The sequence below is a fragment of the Oryctolagus cuniculus genome, chromosome 15 (assembly GCF_051225735.1).
Source record: "Oryctolagus cuniculus isolate XC-2025 breed Fujian yellow rabbit chromosome 15, ASM5122573v1, whole genome shotgun sequence".
Taxonomy (NCBI): domain Eukaryota; kingdom Metazoa; phylum Chordata; class Mammalia; order Lagomorpha; family Leporidae; genus Oryctolagus; species Oryctolagus cuniculus.
Window position 1 is genome coordinate 33098980 of NC_142881.1, and position 22088 is coordinate 33121067.

The 22088-nt window shown below is 54.4% G+C and overlaps 1 protein-coding gene across 1 annotated transcript in view; it reads left to right on the forward strand.

The window, feature by feature from the left end:
• The first annotated feature begins 4522 nt into the window (after window positions 1–4522).
• The window catches only part of TLL2 (tolloid like 2), a 144484-nt gene continuing 126918 nt past the window's right edge, over window positions 4523–22088 (forward strand). Inside the window, exon 1 of the mRNA XM_070057473.2 lies at window positions 4523–4962. Within this exon, the coding sequence (XP_069913574.2) occupies window positions 4785–4962 (178 nt within the window). The 5' untranslated portion in view covers window positions 4523–4784. The remainder of the gene's footprint in view (window positions 4963–22088) is intronic.

Here is a 22088-nt window from a genome sequence, read left to right on the forward strand (position 1 = left end):
CTTCCCTTGGATGCTTTCTTTCTTTCGTTTTTGAAACTGATGAAACAAGCATAAGGGAGAGCCCTTCATTATTGGCATGCGTGTGAGGAGGCTGCTAAAAACTTCCTACAGTGGAAGAAAGCAGGGTCAGCGCTCTTCCTGCCAGGGCCCAGATAGTGTTTTAGGGTTTGAGGGCCATGTCATCCCTGTCACAACTGCTCTACTGTTACAGCGCAAACGCAGCCACGCTACACAGCACATAGACTATCGAGCGTGGCTGTGTTCCAGTGTGACTTGACAAAAACACCCTACCAAACCCTGAATTGAAAGATTGCAAATTTAAGGTTTGATATACCCCCATTTGCATTTTGGGTGGAGAAAGATTACAGAAAAGTTGAAAGAATGGTACAATGAATAAGGACTTTGTCTTTTTTAAAAATGATTTTTGGGTTTTTATACCATCCTTGTAACTTTTTATATATACAAACTTTGAATCCCACACTACCCTTACACCTGTCATTCTTCTGACTGATGGGTAATAGATTCAATTTCTTAGTACCTGACAGCTTTTCCAGAGTGGTTTCAAATCTATTCCCCCACAGCCACCTTGTGAGGCCTGTAAGGAGCTATGTTTTGTAGATAACAAACAGGGCAGCTAACGGGGCTTTTATTTTTAGCCCAGAAGACTGGGAGGACTGTTGTCTTGATTATTGTGTCTGTGAACTGGGGTTGTCAGTTTGTGGAGCAGATAATACATGTAGTAGTCACATTGGAAGTTAGTGTGCTAGGCAAGTGGAAGGGATTGTTTTATGTTGCATTGAAATCAGTGATTAATTTCCCTGGTCTATTTGTAGTCCTTGATTTTCATCTCCTTTTTAAACTAGTTCTTAAATCTTTACCAACCTCCTTAGTTCTTTTCTCCCCCCTCATTGATAACACCACCAACCTGGCATTTTCCATTAGCCAGAGAGTTTAAGTTGGTACAAACTTTTCTGGTTAGAAAACTAAGGGTAGAAGGGAGTCTGTTAGGCAGCCAGCTGCTTGGTAACAGTGGTAATTTCATTGAATTTAACTTACACTGTACTATTAGAAAGGTGGTATGTGTGGAGTCTGTGTAGTCCAGAAATGTATTTAAAATTATTTGATTATTTGAAATGACTCATTTTCTTAAAAAAAAAAAAGATTTATTTATTCGAAAGTCAGAGTTACACAGAGGAGAGGAGAGGCAGAGAGAAAGAGTGGTCTTCCATCCGATGGTTCACTCCCCAGATGGCCGCAACGGCCAGAGCTGCGCCGATCTGAAGCCAGGAGCCAGGAGCCTCCTCCGGGTCTCCCACGTGGATGCAGGGCCCAAGCACTTGGGCCATCCTCCACTGCCTTCCCGGGCCACAGCAGAGAGCTGGATCAGAAGTGGAGCAGCCGGAACTAGAACTGGTGCACACTTCAGGCCAGGGGTTAACCTGCTGAGCCACAGCGCCGGCCTCCGAAATGACTCATTTTCAAAGTTTAGGTGCTTAAAATGACAGGAGTTTCAGCTAAAAAAAAAAAAAAAAAAAAGGTTATCAGGAGTCAATTGTAGGGAGGAATTGGTAGAAGTCATTTTATATTAGCCAATGTTAGTTACTCTTAGTGGCTCACTTGAAGTCACTGAGATTATGGGACATAATCTGAAAGGTGAGTGAAGGAAAGACAGGGTCTGGGGAGGGAGACAGGGCCAAGCTGGGGTTGGTCAGAGGCCCACTGCAGAGCAGTAGGGCAGGGCATCTGAGCAGGAAAATATCAGAGAGGTAGTAGTTCTTATAATAGATGTTGGCTCACAGATGTGGGATGTGGTTATCACGATGCCCTGACAGAAACATGGAGGTGTGAAGCAGCAAGGCTCTGTTAGGGTGACTAGGTGTTTAGTGCAGCAAGAGTGGGGCGTGGGAGGTGGCGAGAGCCCAGGCTGGTAAGGTTGCAAGGAAGACCTGATGGTGGATGGAGAGCCTGATACGCCACCTTGAGCAACTGGACACAGGTTCTGGAGAGCCGCAGATGGTTGTAGGCCGCTGTTCAAAATGGTAGCAATATAATATTTTAATTTCTCTACTCAGAAGTACATTTTCAGTGGTCAGCAATGTAAATGAAGGATTGAGCCATGAGACATGAATGCCCACTTGACTGGAGGTTCTCCTTGTGTTGGAGGAGATTTTAATGACAAGTGACCCACAAAGGTGAAAGGAGACAGTGGCCTAGGTGGGGTCGTTAAGGACAAAACTGGGTAGACTTGAAGGGGACTGAGAATGGCTGCCAGGAAAGTGTAGATGGGATAAGTGGGGCAGGGAGCAGAGAGCGGACTACAGAAGAAGAAAACACTTTTGTCCACTTGCACGTGTTCCACAGGCTCTGGGGAGGCACTGGGGGCAGGGACCCAGGATAACTATGAGTGTAATAATAGAGCAGCTTTAGGTCATAAAGTATTTTATTCTAAATTTATCCCAGTTTCTTTCTTGGGATTTGAAATAGATTGTAGTAAAAAAAAAATAAGAATGGGAATAGGAGAGGGAGGAGGAAGGTTGGGAGAGTGGGTACAGTGGGAAGAATCACTATGTTCCTAAAGTTGTATTTATGAAATGCATGAAGTTTGTATTCCTAAAATAAGAGGCTTTGGCGGGCGGGGGGGGGGGGTATATTTAAAAAAATTTTTGACTCCAGATTGGAGTTTATAAAAATGCTAAGTGAAATCAGGAACTGTAGGACTGATGAAGAATATTAACCTTCCCTTTTCAATTATTCCTGTCTAACCTTTGTATTATAATCCAAACGTTTCGTTGCCACTTGTTGGTTGCTAGCTGAAGTAGCACAAGACTGAGATCGCACACTCATCCAGGAGAACCCTGTCCTCCAAACATTTGGATGGGTGGTGTTGGTGAGAAGCCCTGGCAGCTACTCACCAGCTGGGGACTACAGACAATCAAAGCTCACAACCTCTGTGCTTCACGAGAGGCAGTCTAATGTCTGTTTTCCAGAGGAATTCCCTGCTAACGAGGAAGCCAGTTGGCTGTTTGCCTGTGCCATCTGGAGGCCTGGAAGTGTCACAGAAGTTTGTTAGCCTTTTAGATGTTGACTGTGTGGACTTGTCTGTTGACAGGTGGTGACCTTCACTGGGGCGAATGCAGGGAATGATGGCGTTGGGTTTGACTCCTTCCAGCATTCAGGCAGTCCCTTCCCACACCTATTGCCTATTTAGTGGCCACTTGGCATTCCCTGCCATTTGGTGGCATCCATTTCCCCCCAGATTCCACCCTCTTGCCTGCCAGTTCCTATCCAGCTCTTGCTTGCTCAGCCTGGCTCCATCCTATATGGTGCCCGTTTGATGAGAACAGCGTGAAGCAGGGTCAAAACCTGGAGCAGCCTTGCTTTCGCCCTTTTCCGCTCTAAAGACTTAGCATCCTAGCTGACAGATGAGAAGACAGGGGACCATGACACATGCAGCTCAGGTCTGGGCTATTTGCTCATTTGTGGCTGTGGAATCATGTGGACTCTCTAAAGGGAAGTCCTTTTTCTTCTGGGAGTTAAATGAAAGAAGACGCTATTGGACGCAATACTCAAAACCTTTGCACATACATGGTAGCATGTTAGACTTCCTGACTAGGGCAAAGTGGCTTGCATAAAAAGGATCAGTGAAAAGCCTCAGTAATCGTGCATGTTATGTCTCCAAAACGGTTCAGTTCTGACGATTTTGTGTTTAACATACAGTGTAGAAGTGGGTTTCACATAGCTCTTGAGTATGTTCTAAAATTATCTGGGCTTGTATTTTGAATTGGCAAAAAATAACCAGACCTCAAAAATTGGTCATTTGTATTCCATCACGTTAAAGGTGAGTGGCTTATTTAATACATCTGTAAAATTAATAGGTACAATTCGTTTGACAATGTTTGCCTGTAGGAAGCGTCCTAGGCTGTTTTATTAACGGATCCGGTCACCTCGAGGGGAAACTGTCGTTTTAAGTCGGTCTGCCTTACACACTACCAGCACATACGTTAACGTAGCTGGGTGCTGCAGTGAGCGCCCTTCCTGGCCGGGCGAGGGCGTGTTCAGCGAGCCAGGAGAACCGTAATCCCAGGGCTTCCCTGCCTGAAAGGCACCTCAGACGGTTCGCTTGGCCCTGCAAAGGACAATTACCCAAAAGCACGTTTCGAGCTGGAAGCAGTGCGCCTCGCGCACTTCGGTCTCGGAGCTGCTCTCCGGGCTCTGACCACTGCTGCTGCTTTCGTCCACGTGTGCCTCCGGAGTTGTAAAGTGAGTTATGAGAATAAACAGGCGGGAAGCCCAATCTTCGTCTCCGGGAGCAGCCCGGAGAAGGGCGGCTTGGGCCGGGTGGGCACACCGCTGGTCTGGGACCCATGCTTTTGGCACCTTCACCTCGCTCCCCTTCCTCCGAAGTTGCGGAGGTGCTGCGAAGAGGAGGGGCCTCGCCTCGGGCGCCCGAGCGATTGGCTGCCCGGGGCCCCTGGCGAGGGCTGTGTGGTCCAGCCCTGGTGGAGAGGGGCGGAGCGGCCACAGCTCCAACCACCGCCGCCACCGCCACAGTCAGCCGCTGCAGCCTCGGCCGCCGGGCAGTCGCTCAGAGCCGCGGCTTCCCGGGCGCTCCGACGCGGACAGGGGGCGCCGCGCTCTGCTCTCTCCGCGCCGGAGCCATGCGCCGCAGCTGCGCGTAACCACCGAATCCCGGCCGCCGCCGACCGGATCCTGTGCGCCGGGCGTCGTCGGACTGAGCTTTCCGTGCACGCGACTCCCTCGGTCACCTCCGGCCCCGCGCCACCATGCCCCGGGTGACCGCGCTCGGGGTCCCGGTGTCGCTGCTGCTGCTGCTGCTGCTGCCGCCGCGCGGCGCCGGGGGGCTCAGGGAGCGCCCGGACGCCGTCTCGGACTACTCGGCCCTGGAAGGCGAAGAGGGCGCGGAGCAGCAGCTGGAGCACTACCACGACCCGTGCAAAGCCGGTAGGTGCGGTCGCCGCCGAAGTCCGGCAGAAGTTTGCCTTTGAAATGTAAACGAGGTGGTGGGCGAGCCGGCGCAGCCGTCTGTGGGGCGGGTCTCCCTTGGGACCCCCGGGCTCCCCGGGAAAACAAAGCTCCCGAGGAAGTGCTGAGAGCCGCTCAGCGCCTGGGACGTCCCGCCCCAGGTTTGCGGCGCGCACCGGTGGCCGCCGCGGGCGCGTTCCCAAAGCGGAACAGGAGGGTCCCTGGGTTCGCGAGGGCTCTCGGGGGCCGGGGCGGACGCGGAGCCGGCTGACAGCCGGTGGTCCGCCCGAGCCGACGCCGCACGCTCTTGGCCGGAGCTGGGGAGCCGGGCGGGGCGCGGCGCTCGCAGGCTCCGATGGAGTTGCTGGCTCCTATTTCACAGCATTTCTAAGTTTCGTGCAAACTTTCTCAGGATGTTGCGGTTAACTCTTGGGAGAGATGACCGGGGCGGGGCGGGGGGTGCGCTTCACTGCGGGGCAAAGAATAGGGTGGTCACGGGAGAATCAGCAAGACTGGAATTGGCGCAAATCTCCCTGCCGTCCCCTCACCGCCTGGGAGTCGCCCCGGGCGGGTGGAGATGGAAGCCGGCAGGTGCTCTAATCCCGTCAGGGAGCGGCGCTCCGGCACGCTCGGGCCTTTCGGATGCAAACCGAAGCCCCGAGCTGCAGCTCCCGTTTGCTTCCCCCGCCACCAGCCAGCTCCGGGGTCCCCAGAGGAGCGGCTTCTGAGCTGGGATCATTGGCCCTAGAAGGGCCCAAGAGCCCGTTCCAAACAGCCGACGGTTACGGGGCGCTCCCGGGCTGGGACAGAGAGGTGTCCCTGGACCCCCGGGAGATGACGGGCTCTCGCGGGTGGTGACGTTTCTCTGAGCATTGGCCGGCCCACCTGCACTTGGAGGCTGCAGAGGAGCAGGAAGCGGGAGGGGCAGGTGGTGCGGCCCTGGATGGGTCTGTGTGAGCGCCCTGGATGCCTCCTCAGCCGGGTTCCTCCTCTCTCAGGGGAGGTAGTTGGGGGAAGACTCAGATGACCGGCGGGGAATTTGCAGGTGGCACAGTGATGGCAGCACCGATTCGTGTTGCTGCAGTGGCTGTGGTCCAGGACAGGACGGGGTGGGGGGCAGGGATTGGGTGGGCCCCAGTGGGGTGAGGCCTGGAGGAAGCTGGTGGCCTAGGGTCCTGGGGGACCGGGAGACCAGCTCAAACCAGACCCTAAGGGGAAGATGCCTGCAGAACACCCACCTATCCTATACCTCGTGGAGCCTCACAGGCTAGAAGGTGGGCAGAGCTGGTGTCTGGCTAATTCTCCACCGTGTGGCCTGGAAACTTTCTCAGGGGCGCTCCCTAGGCAGGGAGCAGGCTCTGCAGAGCACTGTTGGAATGGTGGCCTCACCCTGGAAACGTAACCGAGACAGTGGGGGGGGAGGGGTGTCTACCATTCCGGGTCACACCTGGGCTCTGCTGCTGGGGCCTGCAGGGGTGGGAGAAAGGGGGGAGGAGCCAGCAGTTGCTCAGGAATGCGGTGCCCACCTCCACAGGCTGGTGCTGGTCCCGGTGCTCAGATTCAGAGGTGAAAGAGACACGGGTCTGTGGGAGCGCGCTCGTGGGGCCCTCCCCCTCCTTAGAAGAAGCTCACGGATAATCACGGGTGTGCAGGTTCCATGACTATTCCAAGACAGGGTGGGCAGGGCCGGAAGGGGGCGGGTCTTTGGGGGCGTGGTTTCAGCTCCTTTGCTGTTCCATAGCCATCCTTGAATCCTCCCAACCCTTTGGCCTCTTCCTGGGCCATGCTGGTGCTGAGAGTGACCAGGAGAGGGCGATGGCGAGGGACACATAGCGGGAAAGTAACCTCTCAGACTCCATCCTCTGGCAAGCTCACCCACTGGAAGGCCGCATGCACATGTCAGTGTTGAAAGGACAGCCTCTTAGCTGTGGAGACATTGCACCTGCCCATGGCATGCTTAAAGCAAGCCTGTAGGGGCAGCCCCTCCTCCTATCCCAGTCAGACTCCTCCAGGCAGAAGCCTCCCCTAGGGCATCGCGTCCAACACACTTGTCTCCTGTCCCCACAGCAGGGCAGCTGCAGGCCCAGAGGGCAGAGGAGAAGGGCCGGCATGTGTTCCAGGCCTCTCAGCGGCTGTGCTGCCTTGGACAAGTCCCCTGCTCTCTGGGCCTGCACAGCAGAGACGTTGGACTTGTTAGGGTGGCAGACTGACGGGTCTGTGGGGCTCATTCTGGTCCACACCAGCTGCCTTGCCCGGCCCGCATCACACCTTGCAGGCATTGGGGTTGGAGCCCCTGGCTGCTGCCTGGTTGGTGTTAGGGTTCTGTGACCTGTGGCTCTAGCCCAGCCTCTCTGCTTACTACTTCGCTGACCTGACACTGTTAATGTTACCAGTTCTGCTGTCATGCATGAGCTGTGTGACTTGGAATAAAGTTATTCCATTTCTCTGTGCCTTAGTCCTCATCTGTAAATGAGGACAACTCCTGATAAAGTACTTTACAGATTTTTCTAGGAACTTGTTGGAAGACCATCTTCATGCTAACCTTGCAGCAGGTTTTAAGGCATAAAATTCAAATTTCCTAATAGTCGATTTGATGCTATGCAAAAGGATGGCTTTAAAACCAGATGATTGTGGATTGGGAGTGTGGTTTGAAAACCTCCTGTCTGGGGCTGTGAGTGGCCTGGATCTGGGACGTGATGTCTGTCGAGGGGTCATGGCTCTGCCCTTTCGTTTTCCAACTGGGACCATCCATGCAGCCAGGTTCAGATGACTGTAAGTCCTGGGTATCCTCCCGACACCAGGTCTTGGGAGCCCTTCTACCTGTTCTCGTCCAGAATTCTTCAGCTGCATTCGAGCCAGAAGGCCTGGGTGCTTACCTTGACCCTCACTCCTACTCTGTGGCCCTGATAAATCCATTCGCTTCCCTGGCCTCCGTCTCCCCATCCGCACTACGGCACCGGGAGTCAAATCACTCACTGTGCATGGTGCATGTGAAGCCGCTTGTGGTTGGATTCTTGGAAAGTGGAGCCTCAGACATGAACTGTATGCGTAGTCTGTTTGCAAGGGGATCCCAGGAAGCAGGGGTGAGGGAGGAAGGGACTTCACTGAGGGGAGCGGGACTGAGGTTCCTGCTGGAGGCTGCAGGCTTTGACCCTACTGGCCCCCCCCCCCCCCCCCCGAGCTTCCTGAGTGCCTCCCAGGGTTCCCACCTGGTGATTAGGAGGCGGGGCTTTTACCCAGGGGCTGCTGCCCTTCCCTTTGCTCACTGCTCCCGCTTCTGTTCCGTGTACGGAGCCACCCCAAACTCGGTGGTGGAGGACAGCTTCCCCTTTCTAATGCTCACGGGTCCTTCCCTCAGGACTTTGGGGAGGACAGAGCAGGGGCCACTTCTCTGTCCCATCAGCCGGCAAGACTTGCAGGCTCGGGGACTGGACAGCTGGGGTCTGGAATCATCTGGAGGCTCAGTCACCCACGTCTGGCCTGTCAGAATTTAAAATTTGTATGTATGTATGTATATGGCCAGGGGTGGGGGGAGAGAAACAAACCCCCATCCCCTAGTTCACTCCCCAAATGCGTGCGAGACTAGGGATGGACCAGGGCCAGAACCAGGAACTGTGAACTCCATCCAGGTCTCCCACCGAGTGGAGGGACTGAACCATCCCTGCTGTCTCCAGGGTCTATGCTGACAGGAACCTGAAACCAGGGTACAGGGTTGCGTATCAAACTCTGATAGAGGCCGGCGCCGCGGCTCACTAGGCTAATCCTCAGCCTTGCGGCGTCGGCACACCGGGTTCTAGTCCCGGTCGGGGCGCTGGATTCTGTCCCAGTTGCCCCTCTTCCAGGCCAGCTCTCTGCTGTGGCCAGGGAGTGCAGTGGAGGATGGCCCAAGTACTTGGGCCCTGCACCCCATGGGAGACCAGGAGAAGCACCTGGCTCCTGGCTTCAGATCAGCGCGGTGTGCCAGCCGCGGCGGCCATTGGAGGGTGAACCAACGGCAAAGGAAGACCTTTCTCTCTGTCTACTCTGCCTGTCAAAAAAAAAAAAAAAAAAAAAACACACACACACACAAAACAAACAAACAAACAAAAAAAACTCTGATAGGGAATGTGAACATTTTAGCATATTTTTATTTTTTTTTAAGAGTTATTTATTTGAAAGACAGAGTAATAGAAAGAGGGAGAGAGGGAGAGAGAGAGGGAGGTGGGGGGAGAAAGAGAGGGAGATAGAGTTGCGGGGAGAGATCAAGAGAAATCAACTGATCTTCCCTCCTACTGGTTCACTCTCCAAATAGTCACAATGGCTAGGGCTGGTCCAGGCTGAAGCCAGGAGCCTGGAGTTCCATCCAGGTCTCCCACGTGGGTGACGGGAGTCCAAGTCCTTGGGCCATCCTCCATTGCTTCCCTAGGCACATTTTCAGGGAGCTGGATCAGAAACAGAGCAGCCAGGATTTGAACTGGCACCTGTTTAGGATGCCAACATTGCAGGCAGCGGCTTAACCCACCATGCCACAACACCAGCCTCCTTAGCCAGCATCTTAACCACTGGACCAAATGGCCATCCCAGGACCTCAGCTGGACTGTTGGCCAGAGCATCTACAAATGGGCTCTCATTGCAGGCTCCTTGGGCTTCCTCACAGCACAGTGGCTGGATTCTCCGTGGAAGCTGAATTGCCTTTGATGGCCTTGTCCCGGAGCCACGGAGCAGCACTTCCCCTAAGGACACAGCCCTCCTAGGTTCTAGGGAGGGCACCTAGACCTGCCTCTGCAGTGGGAGGAATGGTGAAGTCGCACTTACAAGAGTTTGTGGGATGGGAGGTATCATTGCAGTCAGTTTTGGAAAACTCACAGGTGCCAATGTCCCCACGCTAGGTGTAGTGGGCTCTGTGGGTTCAGAAAAAGCTCTCGAGTTGAAAAGAGGGGGAGAGAAGCAGCAGAGGCAAGACCTGTGCAGAGCTGAGCTGGGGGTGTGCGGCTCGGGCCACCAGTCGCCCGCGCGAGGTTCCGGTGGTTGTGAAGTGCTGGGCAGCCTTTGCGTTTCTGAGATCCAAGGCACCTGGCTGGTTGACCAGCTGGACTTCCGGCCCATGGCTTGGTAAATGCCAGGGCCGTCCTCAGGCTTTGGTTTAACAGATGGAGCTCGTGGTCCCTGCTGGCTCAGGCGCAGGAGCGGCGGTGAAGGTGGCGGGCTGCCTGGCTCTTACCCCTGTGCCTTCAGTCCTTGCTTCCCGCTGGAATCTGGGGCCTCACTCCTGCCTGCCGTTCTCTCCAAGGCACCTTCGATCAGGTTTTCTTCGGGATCCCCCAGAGCACTTTTGGGGTGGCTCTAGCCGGCAGCACCCACACTAGAGTTGACCCGCTGTGTCCCTGGTTTCGCACCCATGGGTTCAACGTACCATGAACTGAGATTTTAAAAAAATTGCATCTGTACAGACGAGTAGGGCCTTTCTGGTCGTCATTCCCCACCCACGGCGTGGCAGTGATTTACACGGCCCTTACAGTGTGTTGGGTGTCGGATGCAATCAAGAGGTGATTTAAAGGGGGCCGGAACCAAGACTCACTTGATTAATCCTCTGCCTGCAGTGCCGGCATCCCATATGGGCACCTGGTTCTAGTCCTGGTTGCTCCTCTTCCAATCCAGCTCTCTGCTGTGGCCCGGGAAAGCAGTGGAGGATGGCCCAAGTGCTTGGGCCCCAGCACCCACATGGGAGACCAGGAAGAAGCTCCTGGCTTCGGATCGGCACAGCTCCGGCCGTAGAGGCCATTTGGGGAGTGAACCAGCAGAAGGAAGACCTTTCTCTCTGTGATTTAAAGCATCCAAGAGGAGAGACCTGGGCCCTCTGCAGACACCTGGCTTTTTATGAATGGCACGTGAGCACCCATGGGTGTTTTTCTTTCAAGATTTGTTCTATTATTTATATGAGAGGCAGAGTTACAGATGGGGAGAGAGAGAGAGAAGGAGAGAAGGAGAAAGTGAGAGAGAGAGAGATTGATTCCATCTACTAGTTACTCCCCCAAATGGCTGCAACAGCCAAGGCTGGGCCAGGCCAAAGCCAAGAAGGTTCTTGCAGGTCTCCCACGTAGGTGGCAGGGGCCCAAACAGTTGGGCTGTCTTCCACTGCTTTCCCAGGTGTATTAGTTGGAAGCTGGATTGGAAGCGGAGCAGCTGGGGCTCAAACCGGCGCCCATATGGACTGCTGGCACTACAGTGGGCAGCTTAACCAACTACCGAAGCCCCAGCCGCACCCTTGGGTTTTGTATCCACAGGGGGTCCTAAACCCAGTTTCTGGCAGACACTGAGGGACAGCTGGACTGATGCAAGGCTGGGCATCACACTCCATGGGGTCAGGGAAGCTGTCTGCTTTGGTCCCTGCTTCATGCCTAGGGCCTAGAGCAGCACCCAGCGCTTTGTGGGCACTTGTCAGTGTTTGCTGAGTGAGGGATGATGATTTGGGCAGAGGAACTGTCCTCTCATCGGCAGCCTGGAAAACGCAGCAGCAGGGGCGCTGACCCGGGAACCCTCAGAGCGGAGCTGGGCTGACTGCGGAGGCCTGGGCAGGGTCCTCCGGCGTAGCCACTCTGTGTGCAGGGCAGGTCTTCTGCTTTCTCTTCTTAAAAAACAAAACACAACAAGCACTTTTCATTAATAGACTGTAGAAACTTTATTTACTTCTTTTTGTGTATTGGAAAGATACAGAGAGAAATCTTCCATCTGCTGATTCACTCCCCAGAAGCACATAACAGCCAGGGCTGGGCCAGGCTGAAGCCAGGAGCCCAGAACTGCACCTGTGTCGCCCTTGTGGGTCACAGGGACCCAAGCACTTGACCTTCACCTGCTGCCTCTCTGGGTGCACATCGACAGGAAGCTGGAGTTGGAAGCAGAGCCGGGACTTGAACCCATACATTCAGATATGGGACACAGGCATCCTAAGCGCTGCCTTAACCACTGCACCAAACGCCCACCCCCGGTGCCTGGCAGAAGCTGTGTCCCTGGCACTGCGAACCCAGAACAGGAGCTGCCACCTCCCTGGTATTCCTGCCATCCCGTCCTCCTGAGACACCCACTTCCCCCGACCATACCCAGCAAAGGGTGGCTGGCACTATTACATCTTTAGTTCATCCCTACTTGTCATTGTGTCCCTGTGGGTAGGCAGGTGCTCATTTGCTGGAATTAAATTAGAATTAAATGTTTGGGGCTGGCGCTATAGCACAGCAGGTTAAAGCCCTGGCCTGAAGCACCAGCATCCCATATGGGCACCGGTTCGAGACCCGGCTGCTCCTCTTCTGATCCAGCTCTCTGCTATGGCCTGGGAAAGCAGTAGAAAATGGCCCAGGTCCTTGGGCCCCTGCACCCATGTGCAGGAACCCAGAGGAGGTTTCTGGCTCCTGGCTTTGGATCGGCGCAGCTCTGGCCATTATAGTCATTTGGGGAGTGAACCATCTGATAGAAGACCCCTCTCTCTCTCTATGGCTCTCTGCCTCTCCTTCTGTCTGTGTAACTCTGACTTTCAAATAAATAAATACATCTTAAAAAAAAAAAGAATTAAATGTTTGTGCTCCTCGGTTCTCCAGGCAGGAGCAGAATCTAGTCCACCTCTATTGCCAGTATTTTCTACTCCATAGTGCACGAGGGCAGGGAATGAGCAGACTCTGATGCCTGCCAGACCTGGATTCAGAGCCGCTACCTCTGCAAGGCTGTGTGAGCTTGAGGAGGTTACTTAACTTCTCTGAGTGTCAGTTCCCTCACTTGAAAAGAGCTTGCGAGATCCAGGTCTCAGGGTTGCCACAAAGGTTGAACGATGTGATGTTTGTCAAGTGTTGTTTCTGACACATGGCAAGTGATCTGTGATTGACATTTCCATTGTCGAAACACAGAGCAGGTGCACACAGCCCTTCTGAAACTCCTCTGTTAGAATACTGTAGAGGATTTAAGTAATCCTAAATTTAAGTTTGCAGTAAATGAACAACTGATTTTATGAAGTCTGATTAAAGTTAGAGACTCTTTTTTTTAATTTAATTTATTTATTTGAGAGGTAGAGTTACAGGCAGTGAGAGGGAGAGACAGAGAAAGGTCTTCCTTCAGTTGGTTCACTCCTCAGATGGCCGCAATGATCAGAGTTGCGCTAATCCGAAGCCAGGAGCCAGGTGCTTCTTCCTGGTCTCCCACGCGGGTGCAGGGGCCCAACCATTTGGGCCATCTTCTACTGCTTTCCCAGGCCACAGCAGAGAGCTGGATTGGAAGAGGAGCAGCCGGGACTAGAACCCGGTGCCTATATGCGATGCTGGCACCTCAGGTGAAGGCTTAACCTATTGCATCACGGTGCTGGCCCCCAAAAGTGAGAAACTGTTAATTTCAGGTTTGATGACTTGTTACAGAGGCTGTTTAAAGTAAGCAAAGGTGAGTTTTGTGGCATATGAATTGTACGCCAGTGAACATAGCCCAGTGAAGAGGAAGGGACCAAGGGGCCGAGCTGGCGGAGACACTCCCTGCCTGGCTCCTGAGTCACAGCAGGTGAGCAGCTCAGCCATGCGGGCGTGTGTGTGCGCCCATCACCAAACAACAGCAGGGGTCACACTCATTTCCAAGACTCCAGCTGGGGGCAGGTACAGCGTCTGGACTCGGGGAGCCTGGGCTGGGCCTGCTCCAAGAGCTGATGGGCAGCGGGACCCACCCCATGACCCTCCATGCTCCGGGAATTTTGGGGGCTCCCGTGGAGGTGGGGGGCAACTCTCAGAGAAGCTTCAGTGGCCCGAGGAGGTTGTGGTCCCAGGGTGGGCGGTGTGTGCCTCCTGGGTCTCAGGTGTCAGGTGGCTGGCCGTTGGCTCTGCGTCCATCAGCATGAGCGAAGGTGAGGCAGCAGGGGTGCTGAGTGGTGGTGGTGGCGGCAGGGGTGAGGAGAGATTTGCTCTGGTTTGATTTGCAGGATAGCAGTGACAAGACTGAAATAAGCTTGGGACAGTGAATGTCGGGCTGACATTTGAAATATGTCCCTAAAGAAACAGGGAGCTATTGATGGGTTTGAGCAGAGGGCTGTGAGAATGAACACATGCGATGCCTAGGACCTGTAGAAGCAGGAAGCAGGAGGATCGCCAGGAATTCTGGGCTTAGGGTCCTGAGCCGTGGGCTGTGGCCTTAGGGTTGGAAAGGGAGGGCAGATGGGAAGAGGTGGAGGGCCTGTGCCTGGGTGGGGCCCTGAGCTGAGCTGTGTCCCAAGGCCATGGCTGAAACGTGCCTGAATCCACCCAGACATGTTCAGCAAGCACTGGGGTGCCCTGGAAGTGGGCAAGAGAGGCGGGGTCTGTCGTAACAGAAAGCATTTTCTGGGGCCGGCGCTGTGGCGCAGCGGGTTAACACCCTGGCCTGAAGCGCCGGCATCCCATATGGGCGCCAGTTGGAGACCCGACTGCTCCACTTCCCATCCAGCTCTGCTATGGCCTGGGAAAGTGTAAGATGGCCCAGGTCCTTGGGCCCCTGCACCCGCGTGGGAGACCCGGAAGAAGCTCCTGGCTCCTGGCTTCGGATCGGCGCAGCTCCAGCTGTTGCGGCCAGCTGGGGAGTGAACCATCGGATGGAAGATCTCTCTCTCTCTGTCTCTCCTCTCTCTGTTTAACTCTGACTTTCAAATAAATAAATAAATCTTTAAAAAAAAAAAAAGAAAGAATTTTCCTTAATTTCCTGGCTAACGCTTGTGCACAGCGCTGGGGAACGTTTAGAAACTGCAGAGCAAGCAAGAGGAAAAATGTACAGTAACCCCATCGCGCAGAAGTGCTTGCTGTCAGCTTTTATCGTGTGTCCTTCTGCAGTTTCTCTGTGCGTGTTTATAACTTTCCTTTTCCAGAGAATGCTGTCCATGTGACTTTGAACCTGCGTCTACTTCACTTTCACTGAGCCCTGTGAACAGGAGAGATGTTTCCATAAGAGACGCACTTGTTGCTCTGCACCCCACTGCGTGGCTGCCCCGTCTGCCCAGTCCTCTGTGTGGGACATGCGCATGTGTCCCCGGGCTCTTTCTCTTGCTTTGGTACAGACACTGCTGCAGGGATCCTAGCGTTTTACGTACGTCTTTATTTCTTTAGAACAGATTCCCAGAAGTAGAACTGGGGGGGGAGGGGGATGGGTGAAAAGTGTAGGTGTTTTTAGGTATTCTTTTTTTAAAATTTATATTTATTTATCTGAGATGTAGAGTTACAGACAGTGAGAGGTAGAGACAGAGAAAGGTCTTCCTTCCGTTGGTTCACTCCCCAGATGGCTGCAACAGCTGGTGCTGCGCCGATCCAAAGCCAGGAGCCAGGTGCTTCTTCTGGTCTCCCACGTGGGTGCAGGGGCCCAAGGACTGCCCTGCTTTCCCAGGCCACAGCAGAGAGCTGAATTGGAAATGGAGCAGCTGGGTCTAGAACCGGCACCCATATGGGATGCCGGCGCTGCAGGCAGAGGATTAACCCATTACGCCACTGAGCCGGCCCCGTTTTTAGGTATTCTGAGTCTTCTTTTCAAATTACCCGTGAATTTTTCCCCTTGTTTGCACTCCTGTTAGGATTAATATTTTGTATTCTGGTTTTTAAAAGTCTTGGCTGCCTTGAGAAATGTGTTTTTGCAATCTTGTGAACTTGCACTTATAATTTCTATTTCTTTTTAAAATAGTTTGGAACCTTTTCAAATATACCTTGGGGCCGACATTGTGGCACAGTGGGTTAAGCATCCCATGTTGGAGCTTTGATTTGAGTCCCAGCTGCTCTACTTCTGGTCCAGCTCCCTCCTGATGCACCAGGCAAGGCAGCAGAGGATGGCCCCTGTACTTGGACCCCTGCTACCCACATGGGAGACCAAGATGAAGTTCCAGGCCCCTGGTTTTGGCCTGGACCAGCCTCAGCCTTTGCAGCTATTTGGGGAGTGAATCATTGAATGGAAGATCCCTCTTTCTCTCTCTCTCTAACTGTGCCTTTCAAATAAATCATCTTTAGCAGTTTGTAGGGACTCTTAAATATCCAGAGTTCACCTTGGCCAGTTGTGTTTCTCACGATCTTTGGAGAGGAGCTGTCTAAAGCAGCAAACGCATGCTGCCACCACCCTGACTCCCTGTGGAGATGGTCGCACAGCTGTCCCAGCTGGGATTGGGTTCAACTGTGGGAACCGACCCAAGTTAATTGGCCGTGTCCATCAGGGTCCAGTTCTGAGGCTGAAACCACACCAGTCGCTTGAACAGTAATGAGAAAACTTAATATAAATAATCATCAACTAGGAAAAAGGTTGCAAAGAGAATTCTAACAGAAGTAGCAATGGTAAGGAGCAGGTGCTAGGGAGGGAAAGGCCACCCACACCTCACCTAAATTCTAACTTCTTCGACAAGGATGTGCCTGCAGCCTGCGTAGGAGGCAGAGCAGTTTTCCGAGATGCCGTGGTTCCCCTTATCCCTGGGGAGCACCCTCGATTATCAGGGAAGAGGGGGGCAGAGGCACTGGCGGCCCGTGAGCAGTGCCTGCCCCGAGTGGCTGAACCTGCTGGGCCTTTGAGAAGACAATGCAGTCGGGCTGATGACAGCCCGCTAGCACCCTTGGAAGTCAGGCTGCTACGCCTAGCAAGGTCTCAGTCCAACCGGATGGAGGGCTGGAGCCGGAAGGCAACGTAGGGATTAGTCGGCCTGTTTCTCTTGTTTCCCAGGAGATCCCTGAAGGCCTGGGGAAGGCAGGAACTTGTCCGCGGTCAGGTGGAAGCCGTGGGCCTGGCTGGCGCCAGCTCCCGGCCTCCTCTGCTCTCCACCCAGTGTAGCTTTGCACTCTCTGCACTACTTAGGGTCTCCAGCGGCCCCTATCCTCAGGGCGAGTCATGAACTTGCACACGTAACTGATGGCTCATAGCATCATCCCCAGTGGAGACAGCAGCGCTTAGGAGAGGCACCTGGAATCAGGCACACTGAAAGTAAAATAGAGCCCAAGAAGCTTGCGGCTTTTAGCACCGCCACGGCAGCCCTCTCTCTGGTAGTGAGTGGAGCCCGTGTGAGCCCCTGTCGTGGGGACGCAGCGGGTGTGAGGTGGCAGTAACGCCTGTCCTGCTGCAAGGAAGCAGGGGAAAGTGTCGTCGGTCGCTGAAGAAGCCATCTCCATCCGCGGTGAGAAGCCCATCTTCCTGTCAGCGCTGGAAATAGCGGGAGGGTTTTCCTAGAACAGCTCTGGAAGTTGGGAGCCCAGCAGGAAACAGAATTTGCCCCTACAGGTTTCAGATGAAGAGACATTGATGACGGCGGGGATTAGTCACAGGGTAAGAGAAGGGGGAGTAGCCAGGCCACCCTGGGGAGAGGGGAAGGTGGAGGGAGCAGGGTCCCAGAGCCACAGCTGGGCGGGGAGGGGAGAGGAAGTGGCAGGGGTGTGTGCTTGCCACCGGCCCCCCAAAAACAGGAGAAGAAAAAAGCACCGAAGCAGGAGAAGGTGCTGCAGCCCTCTCTCTCCTCCTCCCTCTTCCCTGCCAGGCGGTCCCCCCAGAAACCAGAGAGCGTGGAGCAAGCTGGGGGATGTGGTCCTGGGCTTGGGACAGAGCTGGGAGGGTGAAAACCAAGTGTACTGAAGCCCAGGCCTTGCCACAGCTGCCCCTGCACACTCAGGGAAATGTTTGCTTGTCCTCACAGCATGATTTGTGAGAGGCGGAGAGTCAGGTGGAACATACGATACCAGGCCCCGTCCCCGCCTGGGGCAGACAATGTTAGTTGATCTGGATCTTCTGCCCATGGTGGCCTAGAAGACACATCACCGTGCTTGAAAGAGGCACCACCAAGGCAACGGGGGTGGCATGTCAGGTGAAATCTATTTGGAGCTATAAAACATAGATTTGCAGATATGGCCTGCCTGGCCTTAACAAATCAATGGATAATATATATATATATTACATATATAATTTTAATATTTTAATTGGCCAAGCAGGTGTTTTGTTGAGCCCAGTGAGTCGTGCTTGGAAAGCCAAGATGTGGCGATGGCCTGAAATGTACTGATGCGAACAAATGGTGGTGGAGAGGAAGAGACAGGCAGGAGGTCCTAGACCCCTGCAGCAAGGCGGCGTCAGCCTCGGCAGCAGCCAGACCGTCCTAGTGCATCCGTGAAGTAGGGTGGCGCGGGCCAGGGCGGAAGACAGGGCTGGGCGCTGGAGGGGCAGCCTGGCTTGGAGCAGCTGTGCAGGGCGCTCTCCTCGGTGCTGACTGACCTTTGCCACGCGATTCCGATGGACTCTCAGGTCCTGCAGCGGTGCTGGCGCGCACTCAGACCCCCGAGCGCAGGCTGCCAATGTCTCCGAACAGAAAACCCTTAACCGCAACAAATGGTAGCAATGGGCTTTGGACGCTGCCTGCGTGGCATCGTGTGTGATTGGGAATGGGTCTCAGCTTGCCTGTGTTCCTTGTCACTTGTGTGTGTCTCTTGCAGTGCTGGGCTAAGATGGATTTGGAAACTGTGTCCAGGTTCAGTGGGCAGGAGGCCATGGCTGGGTAGGGGTACCCGTCCCCGGGGAGAGCGGGTGAGGAGGGGCACATGGTTGCCTTATATTTGCTGTCCCTAGAGCATAGTTGGGAGCCAGCAGACCTGGCCAGTAGAGGAGACATTTTGAGCAGCCCGTTTGACCCTCCTGGGCTCCAGTTTCCTCGTGTGGGAAGCCAGGACAGGGCTTGGATGGCTTAAATTCTCCCCATCGTGGAAAGCCCACGACGCCAGCTACTTTTTAAAGTCATCCATGTGCAACTCGCAATGAATCCGTTTGATGCAATTAAAATACCCAGAACCTCCCACTCCCCTCTGCCATATGCTAAGCCATCCAGCCCTCGCCAGGGCCGTTTTCCCCGGTCGCAGCAGCTGGGGACCCTGGAGACAGGAGGCTTCCCATGCTAAACAGATCCTCCCGGTTACTCTCGGGCCAAAGACCCAGGAGGCGGGATTCCCACCGCGCCGCTTCCTCTCCTCTGTCCGCGAGCCGGGCCTTCTCCCCTCCTGCTCGGCAAATGTGGCTGAATGCAGAGTCCTGAAATTTAGGGTCATGGTTTCAAAGTTCATGGTCCTGAGAATCAACAAAAAAACTATTGTGGTTGCATAGAGCTGCAGACCCCATTAACACTGCCCCATGAATATTTATAGCGTGGAGCTACAAAAGCACATAGAAGCCATATTGTATGTCCCAGCACTTTCTTTCCATGGGCTTCTTTCTCTCTGGGTCACTTTAATGTAAGCTTTGCTTATTTAGTTGCACACTTTAAGCCGATTAACTTTTTACTAAAAAAAACCCTCCCTGTTTGTTTGTACATACACTTCCTTGACAAAGATTCGCAGAAAACTGCTTTAAACCTGTTAAATCCCTCTGCTGGAAACTTGAAGCGAACTAAACGCATCTCCGGGTAGGGTTTCGCTGCAACCCTCCTGCCTCTGGCCTCCCGACCCGGCTCGGCCTGAGTGCCGGGAGCAATCCCCAGGGTTCGAGCGCTCCACATTTAGTCCCTGCAATTGCCGGAGTTTGTCTGTAGGTGATCGCCCCGTGGAGCATCCGGGAGTCCCTCCCTGCCTCCGAAGCAGCCTATTCTTGGGCTGGACAAAGAACAGCCCCCGCCCCAGGCAGGTGCCCCAGTGTTGCACTAAAAGAAACAGGGGTGCAACCCAGCATCAGGGTGGAAGGGCTGCCGGCCACTGGTTCCATTCAGTGCACACGGAGTCCCTCGTAACGGCAGTAGGGACGTGAATTTACAATGTTCGTCGCTTGGCCCTGTCCCTGGAGGTTCTGATTCTGTAGATCTGGATTGGGGCCTGGGGACCTGCAAGTCAGCTCTCTGGGTATTCAGATTCTTCTAATGCAAGTGGTTTGTGGAACAGACCTTGAACAGGTTCAGCTGTCTCGTTGGACGGCTGAAGAAAAAGTCATTGGGAAAGGAAAAGATCCAGTGTAGAAGGCACGTGGCTTGGTCCTAGCCACCCAGTGGGTGCTGTGTGTTCCTGCTGCAGATGGGAGGCAGATGACTCGGCCGAAGTCACAGACAGCTGGCGGTGTAGACCGTGCTTCATGCCTGCGAGGCAGCTCCCCTGTGGAATATTTGCGAGGAGGAGCATAAGGAGGAAGTGCGTGGAAAGATCCTCCACCCCTGGGTAGGCCCCTGGAGCAGCGGTTAAGACCCCAGCATGGGACGCACACCTCCCATATTGGAGGGCCTGTGTTCGAGTTCCTGCTCTGCTCTCAATCCAGCTTCCTGCTGGTGCACACTCGGGGAGGTGGCAGGTGAGGTACTCGGGTCCCTGCCGCCCACGTGGGAGACCCAGATGGAGTTCCTGGTTCTCAGCTGCTATGTTGCAGGTGGTGAACCAGTATATGAGTGATCCCTCTCTCTGTATCTCTGCTTTCAAATAAATAAAATTAATTAATTTTTTAAAATATTTATTTATTTTTTTGACAGGCAGAGGTAGACAGTGAGAGAGAGAGAGAGACAGAGAGTTATAGACAGTGAGAGAGAAACAGAGAGAAAGGTCTTCCTTCCATTGGTTCACTCCCCTAATGGCCGCCACAGCCAGAGCTGCGCCAATCTGAAGTCAGGAGCCAGGTGCTTCTTCCCGGTCTCCCATGTGGGTGCAGGGACCCAAGCACTTGGGCCATCCTCCACTGCACTCCTGGGCTGCAGCAGAGAACTGGACTGGAAAAGGAGCAACTGGGACTAAAACCTGGCGCCACAACTGGGACTAGAACCTGGGGTGCTGGTACCGCAGGCAGAGGATTAGCCAAGTGAGCCACGGTGCTGGCCAAAAAATGTATTTATTTATTTGAAAGGCACAGTTACAGAGAGGCAGAGGCAGAGAGAGAGAGAGAGAGAGAGAGAGAGAGATTCCATCTACCGGTTCACTCCCCAATGGCTGCAATAGCCAGGAGCCAGGAGCATCTTCCAGGTCTCCCGTGCAGGTGCAGGGCCATCTTCCACTTCTGGATCAGAAGAGGAGCATCCAGGTCTTGAACCAGCACCCACAGCGCCGGCCCCGCCCTGCCTTTCTCACTGGCTGTTGGCTCGAGCTCATCGCTATCCCCTAAGCCTCGCTTTCCCCCACGAAGTTGGGCTCGTGGTTCTTGCCCTGCCTCTGCCTCAGACTTCTGCAAGGGGCACCTGTTAGCTTCCTCGGTCACTGATGAAAACGTTCTGAAGTGCAGTGCTGGGCCCCATGCTGGGGACTGGGGGCCGGGAGGGAGGCGGGAGGGCCAGCTTCAAAGTGCTGGACAGAGCAAGGGGCTCCCTCTGGGCTCCTGCAGCCCCAGAATTCTGCTCCCTGGGTCTGAGCTGCCCTTCCTGCCCCTGCGGTCTCGGATCCTGCTTGCCCTTGCACCTTTGGCCATGGTTGGGTCCCCTCCTCCAGTTCATACCTCTCACTGGGCCCCTTCTGCTCCTACTGTCACAGAGCCTTGCTGTTTCTAACCCCAGGGCCTTTGCACATGCTATCCCTTGGCCGTTAGCCACCAACCAGACATCTGTGCATTTGTCACCTTCCTGCTCAAGTGTAGCTCCTCTGGGAGGCCTTCCCTGATTCCGTGCCCCACTTCTGAGTTAGTCCCTCCTTCTCTCCATGCCTCTCTCTCTTTTTTTTTTTTTTTTTTTTTGACAGGCAGAGTGGACAGTGAGAGAGAGAGACAGAGAGAAAGGTCTTCCTTTTGCCATTGGTTCACCCTCCAATGGCTGCCGCGGCCGGTGCGCTTCGGCTGGCGCGCTGCGGCCGGCGCACCGCACCAATCTAATGGCAGGAGCCAGGTGCTTCTCCTGGTCTCCCATGGGGTGCAGGGCCCAAGCACTTGGGCCATCCTCCACTGCACTCCCGGGCCACAGCAGAGAGCTGGCCTGGAAGAGGGGCAACCGGGACAGAATCCAGCACCCCGACTGGGACTAGACCCGGGGTGCCAGCGCCGCTAGGTGGAGGATTAGCCTATTGAGTCGCGGCACAGGCCCATGCCTCTTTCTCTTACTAAGAGAGGCAAAAAGAAGCGAGTTAGCATTGAAAGGGGGCCTGGAGCAAGTTGCCTAATCTCTCTGAGCCCAGTCATCTCGTCTGAAAAGTGGGCGTGCTGGTGCGTGATGCGCAGGTGCACTGCTGTGAAGGTCAGAAGAGCGTGCGGTGCCT